The sequence below is a fragment of the Branchiostoma belcheri genome, unplaced genomic scaffold (assembly GCF_001625305.1).
Source record: "Branchiostoma belcheri isolate BF01 breed outbred unplaced genomic scaffold, Haploidv18h27 scaffold15, whole genome shotgun sequence".
Classification (NCBI taxonomy): Eukaryota; Metazoa; Chordata; class Leptocardii; order Amphioxiformes; family Branchiostomatidae; genus Branchiostoma; species Branchiostoma belcheri.
In genome coordinates, this window is record NW_017802935.1 from 517817 (window position 1) to 532166 (window position 14350).

The window sequence follows — 14350 nt, forward strand, 5'->3', positions numbered from 1 at the left end:
CAATTCAAGGTCGAAGCAGAGTACACCTGCAGTACCACCGTTAACAAACGAGTGGCGCAACTAGACGGCGCGAACACGCCAGTTTTAGAATAGGGCCAGTCCATGTGTGGCAAGGGTAGAAAAGTGAAAAGTTATTTCTACTAATATGTAAGATATGATATTTTACGTATGTAGTAAACGAAAGCTAATTTATAATTGAAAAGAATATATCTCCGGGTTTAAAGAATACGATTTTTCTCTCTCAGCTGAAAAATAACCCGTTTGCTAATGTCAACTTCAGCAAAACACCCCCTATTTCCGAGTGAGATATTCCCAAGATGGCCGTCGCGATCTGAAAATTGTTTTCAGGCGTGAGAAAAGGTCTTTCTTCTCCGTTTTTCTGACGTAATGTAACGTCTGCGGCCTCACCAACACTGTTATAGTAATCAAGAGAAGCTCTGTTTTACATAGGAACTTCCGAAATTCGTAAGCTAACGTACAGAACCATGCACGAGACGAGAGAAGACCAGCTGGCTGAACTGTCGTGTTACCTGGACGGTAGCAGCACCAGACTGAGCGGCGTTCTGCAGAGGCTCGGGTGGACGGACGAGAAAACATCCGACGTTGTAAGTATATGCATAAGTTTTGTGGTCCACACTGAATGGTGACCAGACTTCCGAATTCATGACAAAAGTACAGTCTGTAAAGGCTATAGCTAGGCCACAGGACTAATAAATAAAGTCAAGATGACTGTCTCTTTGTCTCTGTAACGTTGAAACGTGTAAAAATAAAAATAATTTATTTACTAGTAGCTATGACGAATCTTGAAGTTGAATCAGGCTTTATTTCATTGCCCTCATGTTCTATATATTATGTATGTCTTATCAAGTGTTTAACTTGCTATATAACTTGTATGTCTAGCTGTACATGTGTGTATGTAACGTTATTATGTGTACTACATGATATGTAACGTTATCGGCTGTTTCACAATTGAGTGTACCCATTTACTTTTCCACATGTTACCAGTTGATAAGAAAGTCTACATGATATATTGATGTTTCAGACTTATATTTCCCAAAAGCTGGTGTGACAAGGAACATTACAATAAAAAAAGTAGGGAAATCGGTCAACATTCGGCGAAACTATCGACAAATATCTTACTTAAAAATGCCCCATTTTCAGTGTTACCAGCCGTCATTCAGTTTTTTCACATTCTAACCATTGCTGCAGACATCACAAATATGGTTGCTAGCTTAAGATTTCTTATTTTGTACAAGCAGGCATATGTTTACTAGAGATTTGTTACCAATTTTTGAAGATACACCACCTTTTTTTTGCCGGGAAGGTTATTTTTCACTTTTACCCCCATGTTACCAATTTAATGAAATATTTACTTAAAGATTGCAAGGTCTTTAGCATTGTTTAATTATGCTGTTATAAGTGCTAGTTTGACATGTAAAGGTTTAATATGATGTATATAAGAGAAAAAAAATTGAATGAGATCATTCCTACTTTCATCTGACTCACAGCTAAGGATTGAAGTACAGGCTGCCATTTTCCGAAAAATTTTGTCCCGTCCGTACCCCCTCTTGATTTCTACATTAAGTAAATACTATAAGCTTCTAATTGTGATGGCTTATAAGTCTCTATTGGCATATACCAAACCACCATAGAAACCATTTCTGTGATAAAGACTTTGCCTGATATAGCACAACAAACCCCCAAATGTCCCGTCCGTACCCCTGTCCCGTCCGTACCCCCCACCTGTCCCGTCCGTACCCCCACTTTTAGTTTTTAGCCAAGTACTGTGGAAAATGGCATTCCAATTGCTTGAAATACTCATAGTAAAACCTTAAAAGATACAAACATTTGTCCTCCTTACTAAAATTAGTAGTTTTTAATGAATTCATCAACATTTGCTTTCACCCGGAGGAAGCTCTTGTGGACATTGTCTACTCCGGACTCACGTGCATGTGAACCAACTTTAGAGAACTGTTCTGGTTCTCTGAAAAAAGGTATTAACAAGCCAAGGTTTAAAAGAAAACATACCAGTTCATGTACATTTTGTAGCTATGCTAGAAATTAAGATTCCTTCAAGGGAGGAGGGTTGCCAATAACTCTGAATTTAGACTACAAATCCTGCAGCGCCCCCCCCCCATTCTTTTCTTTGAGCACACTCAAATATATAAATGTACAGGTTCTGATATGTTATATTATGTTATTAATGCTGTTACTAATGTTCCCAAAGCCTTTTTAGCAACATTAGTAATTAGGATCCTTAATACCTACCATCAGCTGTATTTTTAAGGAAAGCCCTAAATTATATAAGCCAGAAAAAGTTTCTGTTCATACTATAATATACAGAAAATTCTAATTAGAATGTCCAGGTCCCTTTTCCTTAGTCTAGACACTATTACAGTGTTTGTAGATACTTCATTTCACTGGTATTAGTGAATAAATGTGCTTCAAAAGGTTTGGACAAGTCCCTGCAGTATCAGTCTTCTGACCCATTGTGTCCCGTCCGTACCCCCACATACAATCATAAAAATGATCATTGAAAAGTCCATTGATGTGTTTCCAAGATATATAAGCTAGAACCTTTTGTAGAAATATATACAGAATGAAATAATAACAGAGTTAAGCTTCCAAATTGCCTGAACTTGAAAATTTGGTATTTGACCTTTCCTTGAACATGAAATGGCAGCAAGTTGTTTTCCTCGCAATATAATAAATGACCAGAAAATGACACAGCAAGGTGTTACTGCAAATCAAAGTCAGTTTTTTGGTGTTGTGGATACTAGTAATGGAAGATAATATGGAATAGTGTTTATCTTTTGTTCTTTATTTGGGTATATTCTATGTAACTTTACATACAGTCTTGCAGTTGTCCCGTCCGTACCCCTTAATGACCCATTATGTAAAAGACCTGTATCACAGTGACCGAGAAGTGTTGTGCAGAGATATTTTAGGATATGAAGCCCAAAGTATGTACCTTTGAATTGCCAACATAAATTTTGAAGTATATGAAAGTTGATTTTTCACTCCAACAAGTGACAGCCTTTTGGTACACTCAATTGTGAAACAGCCGTATGTATGTCTAGTCCTAACGTTGTACCCCTATGTCTGTCTTTCTGTCAATCTATGTCTAGATCTGTCTTGCAGTATGTAACTTGTATCTGTGTGTGTCTGTCTATGTGTTGTACATTATGTGTTTCTTTGTAGATTACTAGTACAACAACCAACTCTCGGTGAAAAACAGTCTCTGATTTTGCTAGCAACAGAGAAATAGAGGAAACTTGCAGATGCCCGCATAGCAGCCGACCATTGACATCCAGTTCAGCTCAGTCCATTATTGCAATGTTTCAGGACCTGGCGTTGTGTCCACTGAATTCTGCACACCGCGTTCCACCGTCCAGCTTAGCAGACCATGTGAGGGACTGCCGACTGGCCAAGGCTGGGTATGATGCTGAGGAGAGGGTCTGTACATGTGCACAGTCATGTTGTCTACCTGTTTAGAGTTAAAACTTAAGATCCAACACAAAAAAAGTTCTCTCACCTAGAGCTTTCGACCAGTCACTCTGGTCTTCCTCAGTAGACTGACCCAGTGAGGCTTGTCACATGGCTTCTTTGAAGTGTGACGTTAACACTGGGTTGTCTACCATACAAAAAAAATGTATATATATAACAGCCAGGGTGTCATCCTATTTGATTTGTATACCGGTGTAATAGACCAGTATTGTACATTATTTTGTCCTAGAATGAACATACTACTTAATGGATTGCACTCAGATGTACGGAGTTCAAAAGACTAATCCTGTTTCAGTTTTTTAAATAAAATCTCTTTTAGTCATTGTTTTCAGTTGACTTGTTTTTCCTTTAATTAAGTCATTTTTGTAGCCTGAAACCCAGCCTTGGAATCTATAAAACTGTTTTATGTTTTCTACTCCTGTAGGAGAGGATGAAGGAGAGCTCTGAGTTCTACTACGCCAAGTCTACATCTGTGGTGCCAGTCGTGGTCGGTAAGTGTTGCCTGCAGTACCAGCTACAGCAGATAGGGGCTGGAACAGCTATCACTGGTAGAGCAAGTTACAAAGAACATTGGCTTCAGATAGACTTGTTGACACCAATTTCGGTTGCATCAATTAACTTACATGCATGTGGGGTAGAAACTCCAATCTACACAATTCTACCAGTTGAGATCTTCATCAGTGTCTTTGTTGATAGAAACTCCGATAAGAATGCTGTTAATCTGTTAGGGTGGTTTTCCAGTTACAAATCCTAAATTTCATTTTCAAGTCAATTCTGTATTGATCTAAAGTGACATGAAGCAAAGTTGAAAAATTCTACAGACCTGTTACAATACTTTATCAATGATGAATATCTATGCTATGCTGACAGAAGTCATTGCTATTTTTACTTTTGCAGAAGGAAAACATTTTTTTGCTTTGTTTCTTCCTGTGTTTCTTCTTCCTTTTTTTCCTTCAATTTAATAAGGTCAATGAGCTGAACCAGAGTCTGTCACCATGGTAACAAGTGTTGGGTTACATCAATGTGTTATTGTTCCACATTGTTCCACATGTTGCAATTTTTAGCAGGAGGGATGTAGACTCCTGTCACCATATAATATGAATGTGTTTGAGTAAGAATGAAGGTAAACATTAATATGCATTTTCCTTGCAAATGTTACCTTAAGTTAGAGTTCCTTTTCACATGAGTTCTGCTTGTGTAGACAGGGAGATGCAGGAGAAGGTCATCTCTCAGTGCCCTCCCTCAAGTTCAAGTCGGGATCAGGTGAGAACTTGGTCTGCTATTTTTGTTGACACATAATTTTAGTACATTTTTTTTCACTAGACTCTTCAAGTATATTGCCAATGAAGGTTAGAGTTCTAGACATATAGGTAGTAATGAAATGCCAAGGTAACATGTACAGTTTAATACTTAAGGAATTGGACAGATTTTGAAAAAAAGTCGGATAAAAAGTTTCAAGTAGCATCCAGTACTCTATCAGAGACTGCAATATGGGACTGGAACCGTTTTCAAAAGTTGCTTAACTGTAATCTTGGTATCTATTATGATTATGAATTATCATGACAACATCTAGATACTAGTAGTAATGAGTTATTCAAGCAGATGCGGATAGATTTTGAAACTGGTCAGATGTTTCAGACAGCATCCAGTACTTTTCATGAGTGACTGGAATATCTTACTGTTTTTCAAAATCTATCCAGTTACTTGAGTAAATGTAACCTTGGTGGTATTTTTTATGTTAATATGATTATGAATTGGCATGTGAGCATGCCTGTAGGAAATATGTGTGATGTTTACAGAAAGAAAAGTTCTGTGGAAAGACCTAAACTGTTATTGATTTAGTTATTAGTAAGATTAAGAAACCCAATTTTTTTTACTTATTTTGTTTCCCAGGGCAGAGACAGACAGACGACCAGTTTTACCCAGGCTGTGTCGTCTGCTTCATCTGAAGGTAGGTTGTAGGATCAGGATTAACTGTTTTGTAACACTATAAATGATTTAAATATCATAAATTGAAATGTTTTTCAGATGAGGGTTTCAAGGAGGGGTTCTGAGGTGTTTTGTAATACATTACAAGTCATGTTCCTTCCATGCAAGATCCAACTTCAACATCTTTTGCAATTGCAATGATTTGCATGAAAGTTATTGGTTTATGGAATTTTTGCAAATTTGTGCTGGTATCTTTATGTGATGCAAGGCTATTATAGCTTTACATTATTTGGCTTGCTTTGCAGCACAAGTGTAGTATTTTTTGTTTTTTGATTGTACAACCAAGTTTTATAATATATTATGAGATTGAAGTTTGCTCGTTTTCTTTGCATAGATTTAGTGTGTAGGTTTACCAAAGAAGGCCATAGATATATGACTAATTCATCAGGTAGGCAAGCTTATTTAAGAGCCAGTATAACAAGTTCTTTATTCAATAAAACCATTTTCACATCTGATGTTTTGGTAACTGTCTGTCACCCTCTTCCGGGTAACAATAATGGTTCTGCTCTATAGCTATGAATCAGAACCAGTCATTGTTACCCTGGGTGCCAGCCAAGTTTACGGGCCGCTAACCGTTTCCTTCGGCAGCCAGAGGAATTGAGCCCGTGGGAAGGTTTCGGCCCTACAACTAGCCAATCTCCCCCCGGGCTAGACTCCCCCGTAGCAGTAATTTACACCAGCGGGCGAAGGGCTTTAGTGGGCCCGGAAAACGAGTTCTGGCTTCCAGGGTAGTCATTGTTGCACTAAAGAAGGTGACAGACAGATAGTTACTGAAATATCAAATGTATGTATCCACTGGTTGTTGAATAAAGTACCATCTTATACAGACTGGCCATAGATAGTTTTCAAACTGTCTGGTTCATGTGATTGTCACGGTGCTCTGTTGTGTTTCAGCCAAAGTGGTGAGTGTAGAGTCTGCAGTGCACATCCTCATGATCACACTGTTATAAAACTCTTGTATCCTATACCTCGCATATCCTTCCAAGACTAAATGTTACTGCCATTGTTAAACTACATGTCAAGAATTTAGGCCACACCAATTTGATTCGTTGGTTCTCAGATCTTTTAAAATAAAGTCTGAGGGAAAGTAATATGAAAACAAAACTTACTACATGCACTCTAGGTGTATTTTTAATGAGAAAGTCTAATGCAAATTCATGCCCGAGGGCTAATTGCAAAAACATCATAACAAAAATAAACAGTGAAAATGATAATAAGTAATGCTAATGCTACTCTAGATATACATTTGTAGTTATTGTTGAGTTTGATTTCTTTTCCGTGTGCAGTGGAGTATGAAATGGCCGACATTTTGCAAGATAATAACATTTTACATACTTTTCCATTTGGCTATACTGCTATTTAAGGACCAGGTTATGCCTTGATGCACCCAGTTTTATGGGGTGAAGACGTTCATGTTCAAGTTTTCCTCCCTGCCCTCTGCTTTTATGATGTATTCTTGCTATATTTTTACCTTGAAATGTCTGAGAACCAAGGATATAAATTGGTGTGGTCAGCATTCTGTAATGGTATCAGATACAGGATAAGACTAAGAGTCATCTTAGGTGATATAATGCAACATGGTACGCACTTAAGGAAAGAACTTCAAAGTGTGCTACATATTCCACCTGTACTTGTGGGCAGCTAAAGGAAGGGTAAGCCCTTTATTAAGCATGGGAAAGTTTTGGGTAGTCGTGAAGAACAATGAAATCAGCCATTACTTGAGATGGCTGCTAACAGGACTGATAGTTGTTTTGGTATAACAATTTTTTTTTCTTTATTACCTTCATTACTGTTCATCTTTTACTGTTCATCTGCCAGGTTGCACATAATCAACACTTTGAAAGACTTTGTGTTTAAGAGATTAACATGAGTGTATTTTACATGGGGACATTTAATTGTAGATCTCCTTAAACACATTTTTACACAGTGGAGGATATGTGACCTGGCAGGATATGTTAGTACATGTAGTACGTTACATATACAAGCAGGAGTAGTTAACGGTTTAGAGTTAAAAACTTTTGATTGAACACAGAGTTCTCTCACTTAGAGCTTCCGACCAGTCACTCTGGTCTTTCTCAGTAGACTGACCCAGTGAGGCTTGTCACCCGGCTTCTTTGAAGTGTGACAAGGAGCCATGTGACAAGTCTCACTGGGTCAGTCTACTGAGAAAGACCAGAGTGACTGGTCAAAACCTCTTCGTGAGAGAATTATCTTGTATTGGATCTAAAGTTTTAAACTCTAAACAATCATGTAACTACCAACACAGATGAACTTTCATGATATGGCGGTTAACTGGTACTAGTACATGCAGTGGGTTCTGACTAACGTTGTTTCACTGTTCTACTGAAGAGAGGAGCCTTCCCCTGAGAGATGAGGAACTGACAACTGCACAGAAACTGGCCATGCACAACTATGTGGTGCAGCAGGCCAGCAAAGCCAACAACAGAACATCGGCCTTCTCAGCTGAAGACAGCTCTCTTACTGCAGACCTGGCGGAGACTGTGCAAAAACAAGGTATGTATATTTCCACAGTTATAGTTTGTATTATGTTATTATGGCCATGCACAACTATGTGGTCCAGCAGGCCAGCAAAGCCAACAACAGAACATCGGCCTTCTCTGCTGAGGACAGTTCTCTTACTGCAGACCTGGCGGAGACTGTGCAAAAACAAGGTACGAAGCTTTGTGGATTTCCACTGTGACAGTTATGGTTTGTATTATGTTATTATGGCCATGCACAACTATGTGGTGCAGCAGGCCAACAAAGCTTAAACAACAGAACACCAGCCATCTCTGCTGAGGACAGTTCTCTTACTGCAGACCTGGCAGAAATGGTGCAAAAACAAGGTATGTATATTTCCACAGTTATAGTTTGTATTATGTTATTATGGCCACGCACAACTTTGTGGTCCAGCAGGCCAACAAAGCTAACAACAGAACATCGGTCTTCTCCACTGAGGACAGCTCTCTTCCTGCAGACCTGGCAGAGACTGTGCAAAAACAAGGTACGAAGCTTTGTGTATTTCTGTTGTTTGTAATAGTTATACTTTGTACAATTTGTTACAGATTCCAGGAAGAATAGTTACGCATCACTAATGGAGATGGTAATAAATCAAACAAGCACAAACAAACAAACAGCAGCATGCTCACAGTTGTAAATGATGTAACTCGGGCAATGTTCAGGAGTTTCATGTGCTTCACATATTCATTTATGGCAATCTGTTGTTGGGTCTTTTGAAACCTAGTTGGTAGATCTCTTCTAGAAACTTTCAAGAAATATATTGCTTAGAGTAAACCGCTGTCTGATAGGAAAGAGGAAGAAAGGCTGGAAAAAAGGAATAAATTAGAAAAAAGTCTGTTGGTTCAGCTGTTATGTTACAAGTAAGCAAATGGCTTTCTCAAAAATAAAACTGAAGAAATAAGTTGTTTTCATACTGAAACAACCATCCTTAAGATTGATAGATAATTAGCTACTAATGAGTGATAGTTGTTTAATTGTTTTTTGTTTCAGATGATGACAGTAAAGGTCCGAAGAGTCACCTGGAGATCCTGGCAGAGCTGAGGGACTACAAACGGCGGAGACAGTCTTACAGGGCCAAGAACGTCCACATCACCAAGAGGTCAACTACAGAGGTGACAGACAGTAGACAGAACTTTGCCTTAAATATGGTTGTGTAAGGCCACACCAAGTAATTCCTATTATGAATGACTTCTGTGTGCACATTGATTTTGGCCTGTTCCTAGAAAAAAACAAGAAATTCTGCCTCTTGTAACTATGACCAAAGAGTCAGGACAGTGGGATGAGGGAAGATGTGATTAAAGGGAAGAAACAGGACAGGATGACAACTGCTGCTGCAGTTCCACGTTGCTTGTTACACTGTGTTCTCTCATTCAATTTGTGTCCTAACATTTGTCATCCCTTCGCATATTTCAAATATAGGTATCTTGCTTTTTTATGCCCTTGTTTTATTTCGCATTTATCACATTAGATTTAGGGTCTCCAGAGGACATATTCCATAAAAATTACTTGGTGCAGCCTAAAGTACTGTAATTCACAATTTTTTCGTGGTACTTTTGGTTCTGCAAACAATTTTATTGGTTTGGCTGTTCAACCCTCACAGCCAGGGCAGCCCAACTAGCCAGCCACAAATATGTCCTTTTTTTCTCAGACCCAACCCTTTTGCTACCGCGAACATAAAGAGATTTACAGTATAACATTGATCAACTGCAACTAATTTACTCTAAGTGAGCAGTACTACAGTCAGGATTTATGCTGTTGAAGGTTAGACATCCAGGTAAGGAGATACCAAAGTATCTCTCTGTCAGTCAGTGTTGAAAGACTATGTACAAATCAGTACTGTACAAATCAGAATGGTACAGGGAGGACTTACACCGCCTTAACGTAGTACATAACATCAACCCATAGGATAGAGGCAAATGACGGACTGCCATCAAGCCTTAGCATCAGTGTACAAGCATGTCTAAAGCACGGAAGACAGAAAGTTCCTTTACAGATCTTACAAACCTTTGAAGTTGTTTTCTCCATTTAAAAAAAAAACTTGTTGCTGGTTTGTTCCAGGTGATGAGGCAGGTTATAGAGACTCAGATGGAGATGTTGGAGCAGATGAACAGGGGGAGTAATGACAGTGAAAGGAACAGCTCTGGCACTGACAACAGGTACAGTTAGAATGTGTGTGTGTGTGTGTGTGTTTGCGTGTGTGATAGTGATTGTGTGTCATCTTTGTGTGTTTGTGAGTGTATGACTGTGTGGTGTGTGTGTGAGTGAGTGAGTGTGTGTGTTTGTGTGTGTTTGCATGTGTGACAGTGATTGTGTGTCATCTTTGTGTGTGTGTGTGTGTGTGCATGTGTGTGTGTGTGTGTTTTTGAGAGTGTGTGTGTGTGTGTTTGAGAGTGTGTGTGTGTGCGCATATGTGTTTGTGTGAGTGTGTGTGTTTGTGTGAGTGTGTGTGTGACTGTGTTTGTGTTTGTGTGTGTGTGAGAGTGTGTGTGTGTCAGGGTGTGTTTGTGTGTGTGAGAGTGTGTGTGTGTGCATGTGTGTGCATGTGTGTACAGTGTGTGTGTGTGTGTGTGTGTGTGTGTGTATGCACATGTGTGTGACTTGTCTTCAATTTGCATTTTCATTGCACTGCATTTGTATGAAATAATTTAGTCCTTTCTGATGCCCAAAGATCCTAAGATGAATGTTAGTTAACACTTTTGTCCCACAGATCCAGTGACAGAACCAGTTCCCCCGCTGTGAGAGTGGACTCTCCCAGACGGCATGGCCGACCTGACAGCCCCAGACCGTACCAACGCCACCGCAGGGAGGAACGGCACTCCAAACACAAAAAGTCTCGAGACAAGAGCCGCAGTCGGAGTCCCAGTAGGAGGAAGAAACACAGACATTAGATTTGGGAATAATTTCATCTGGTCATCCCAGACTGTATAAGGAGGTTCTTTATTCAACAACCAGTGGATTTCACATCCGATGTTTTGGTTGACTGCATACCTATCTAGTCCCATGACCGACACTGGTCGTCGGGGGGACAAGGCAGACTTTGCAGCAGAGGTGTAGCCAGGTCTTCCTGTCTTGGGCTACCGTCAGGAGCTGTGGAATGGTGAAGGACGTTTGACTGCATACATGTATTTCAGAAGAAATTTACCAGTACAAACTTATTGGAGGGAATGGAGAAAATGAAACTCAGTTGGACTGCTGAGGATGGGATATGCTGTCATGCCATCAACAGTCATCTTGGTATTGAATCAGAGAAAATAAATAAATAAATAAGTTGCAGAAAAACAAATTTCTGTGTTAGTAAATGAAGATAAAGCCTGTAATGACATATATACTCCTAGTAGCTTTTGAATGCTGTGTTACAAACTGATGGAAGTAAAAGTGCCTTTTATACAACAAGCAATCTCATGATGTGTTTTTAATTGTAGATTATTCACCACTACAGTTAATATGGCATCAAATGGCCAGGTGGCTAGAAATTGAGAGGCCACAGGTTCAATTCCTTTTTATTCCTGGGAGTGAGCTTTATTATGCGATCTTACTACTAAGTAGTATAGCGAAAAAAGTACAATCCAATTAACAAGAGTTCCGAGATCTCATACCTTCATGAAATATGGGCTTGCTTTGTCCTCATTAATTATGCAAATAACCTCTAAATTAACATAATATATGCATAGCGATGCAAACCTTTAATATAAGTAACTTACACATGTTACGAGGTATAAAATTCCCATCATTCACCAATAAGGTTTCACAGAATTTTCACATTAATTATACAAATTAGGTCATCATTTGCATGATTGGTATCTGTTGATGTTCCGCCTGCCACAGATTAAATAGATTACATGTATAGCAGTACCATTATATGAAACACTGTAATTATAGAATTTCCTCATTGATTATGCAAATTAAGTCCTCATTTGCATAATTTGCCTGTAATCATGTACAACTGTCTCTCAGGTACGTACACACCAAAAATGATGAAAATACGTTGTTCCAATCTGGACTTATTGGTTTTGAAAGTTTTTACCAGAAACTAACCAGCAGTTCCAGAACAAGCTGCTAGGGAGACCAAACATACGCCACTTATTCCTGACAGAATACGCTATCTGTCATCAAAAAGTCAAGACCATAGCTTGTTCAGGACAAAAGATACAAAAACCGGAAGTTCTGCTGCAGTACCAAGGTCATCCACCAGGAGGCCCATACTTGACCTTGACCTTTGTCTTTCCAAGACTTACCATCATACCAAATATCATCACAATCCATAAAGGCGTTCTGAAGTTATGCTGACTACAAAGTTGCGGAAACACACACACACACACACACACACACACAGACAGACAGACAGACACACACACAGACATACAGACAGACACGCCAAAAACAATACCTCCATTTTTCATGGAGGTAAAAATGTATGCTAGACTGGCAGAATAGACGAGAATAGACACAATACTGTGACCAAAAGAAAATCAGCAAAATGGCTACTTCAGTGGAGAGCCCTGGAATTCCAGTGCGGAAGTGGTCGTCAGCACTGGAAACGATTATTCTGGAACTGGAAACCGCGTGATGAGGCCACCGACACTGATGTAGAGAGTTGTGGGTTTAATGTATAAGTTCACCTTGTGACTGTACAGTACATAAGAGCTGAAACGTCTACATGTAGTGGTATATATCACAGTTGTGTTGACCATTATAGCAGAGCAACTGCTCTGGTATGTTAATATCTGTCTTTCTGGCCAAATTCTGCTCTTTCCATTGCCGGAGCCTGGAAGAGTCTACGTCTGAACTTAGGACGTGGGACGAGGCTAATCTCCAAGCAGATCCCTTTCGATGGTAAGACAGTATGCAGTACCCATTAGCCTGAGGAGTTTGCACGGCCATCGAAGGTGGCTATTAAAATAAATGGACACTCCTCTGGCCAAGGAGGTTCCTTATATAGCTCCATGCTCTGGCCAATGGTTACTGCCTTGCCACCGTATGATCTGCTTGGAGATTAGGACGAGGCCGCCGGTTGCTGTTTCGTGACGTCACCCTTCGTTGACCAATCGCAGCGCGTCGGCCGTGCCCTACTTTCGGTGCTACTTCGGGGCCGGGCGGAAGTGGACTTTAAGTTTCGGTCCAAATTTCCTGCACAGACATCGCCGTGTGCATATGCATATATGGTGCATGTTTAATAGCAGGACAACCTAGCTGTGTCACAGAAAGGGGAACAAGACTCACCGTACCCTGACAAGGTATGGCACAACCTTATGTCGCATTGTATCAATGTATGTGGTGGATACGAACTGTGTGCAAACAGTTTCAGCTTGTATACTGAAGTTGTGCTGTGGGGGTGGGGTTAGCCCCTGTCTGGTACGTAGCGTTTGTAACCGTGTTTGTGGTTTAGCAGCATAACTTAAGAAGGCAAGGATGGATTGTCATGAAATTGGATATGCTGTTAGGTCTTAAATTGTCGAAAATGATTACATTTTTTAGGAGACTAATTCCTTTGGTCCATGACGTCCATTTCATATTTTGTGTCTCGCCGTGTGTTTTGACATAGCTCTCGCCATGTGATAGCTCTTGTGAAAACTACTGAGCCGGTCTTTGAGTGTGGTTTAAGTTAGCTGACATTATATTATACAGGCTTTTCACATCCGCCATGTTGGATTACAATACACGTGCATGTCTGACATGTTACTTAATAATCAGCTTACCCGCCAACACCTGGTCGCCGAGATTCATATGATAGTTATTACATATAACGTCAATGAAAAGCCTCTATACTGCGCGTGACCCTTTTCCCACTACTAAAGAATAGAATTGTCCGGATCGAGTCGAATAGGTTGGCTTTGATCCGGATCGAATCCAATCTATTCGGCTGGATCCGGGCAATTAGGAAAAGTGCCCTGGTGAAATCACAAATAATGGAATGGTTGTCGGTCTGACAAAACATAACCTGGTGTTTACATTGCCCCCCTTTGCCGCAGTCAAAGTCATGACTGTCAGGCCCTCGTGACTGCACAATCGCACATCTTTATTTGTAACCGGTACAACCGGTACAACGACCGCCGGTGTCAAGCCATACACCTGATCCTGCCAAATACAAGACACTACGTGGGGGTTTCCTAATCTCCAAGCAGATCCATCTCGGTCGCAAAAAGACAGTATCAAATTGGCCAGGCAGTATCAATTAGCAGGAGAAGGTCCGCGGCCACCGACGGTTGGTGGGGGTAGCGACAAAAAAACGGCCATAATAAAAGCTAACGATCATTATATTCCCCCAAAACCTCTGCTTGGAGAGAAGGGTTTCCAATATACCTGAGACAAGGGTTGGTTGTTATGTGGGAGACTA

At 40.0% G+C, this 14350-nt stretch overlaps 1 protein-coding gene across 2 annotated transcripts; it reads left to right on the top strand.

Moving 5' to 3' along the window:
• The first annotated feature begins 318 nt into the window (after positions 1-318).
• LOC109465366 (U11/U12 small nuclear ribonucleoprotein 48 kDa protein-like) lies at positions 319-11127 on the top strand. 2 transcript variants are annotated; one of them, XM_019762581.1, is made up of 10 exons: positions 319-605; positions 3346-3456; positions 3932-3998; positions 4709-4770; positions 5401-5458; positions 7846-7922; positions 8081-8168; positions 9007-9128; positions 10075-10172; positions 10724-11127. In XM_019762581.1, exons 1-10 carry the CDS (start codon positions 486-488, stop codon positions 10902-10904), a joined length of 984 nt encoding a protein of 327 aa, XP_019618140.1. In that variant the 5' UTR covers positions 319-485; the 3' UTR covers positions 10905-11127. The 2 variants fall into 2 exon arrangements, with proteins under 2 accessions (XP_019618140.1, XP_019618139.1); XM_019762580.1 differs by lacking the exon at positions 8081-8168 and having other exon boundaries at positions 7846-8010.
• The last annotated feature ends 3223 nt before the right edge of the window (positions 11128-14350 follow it).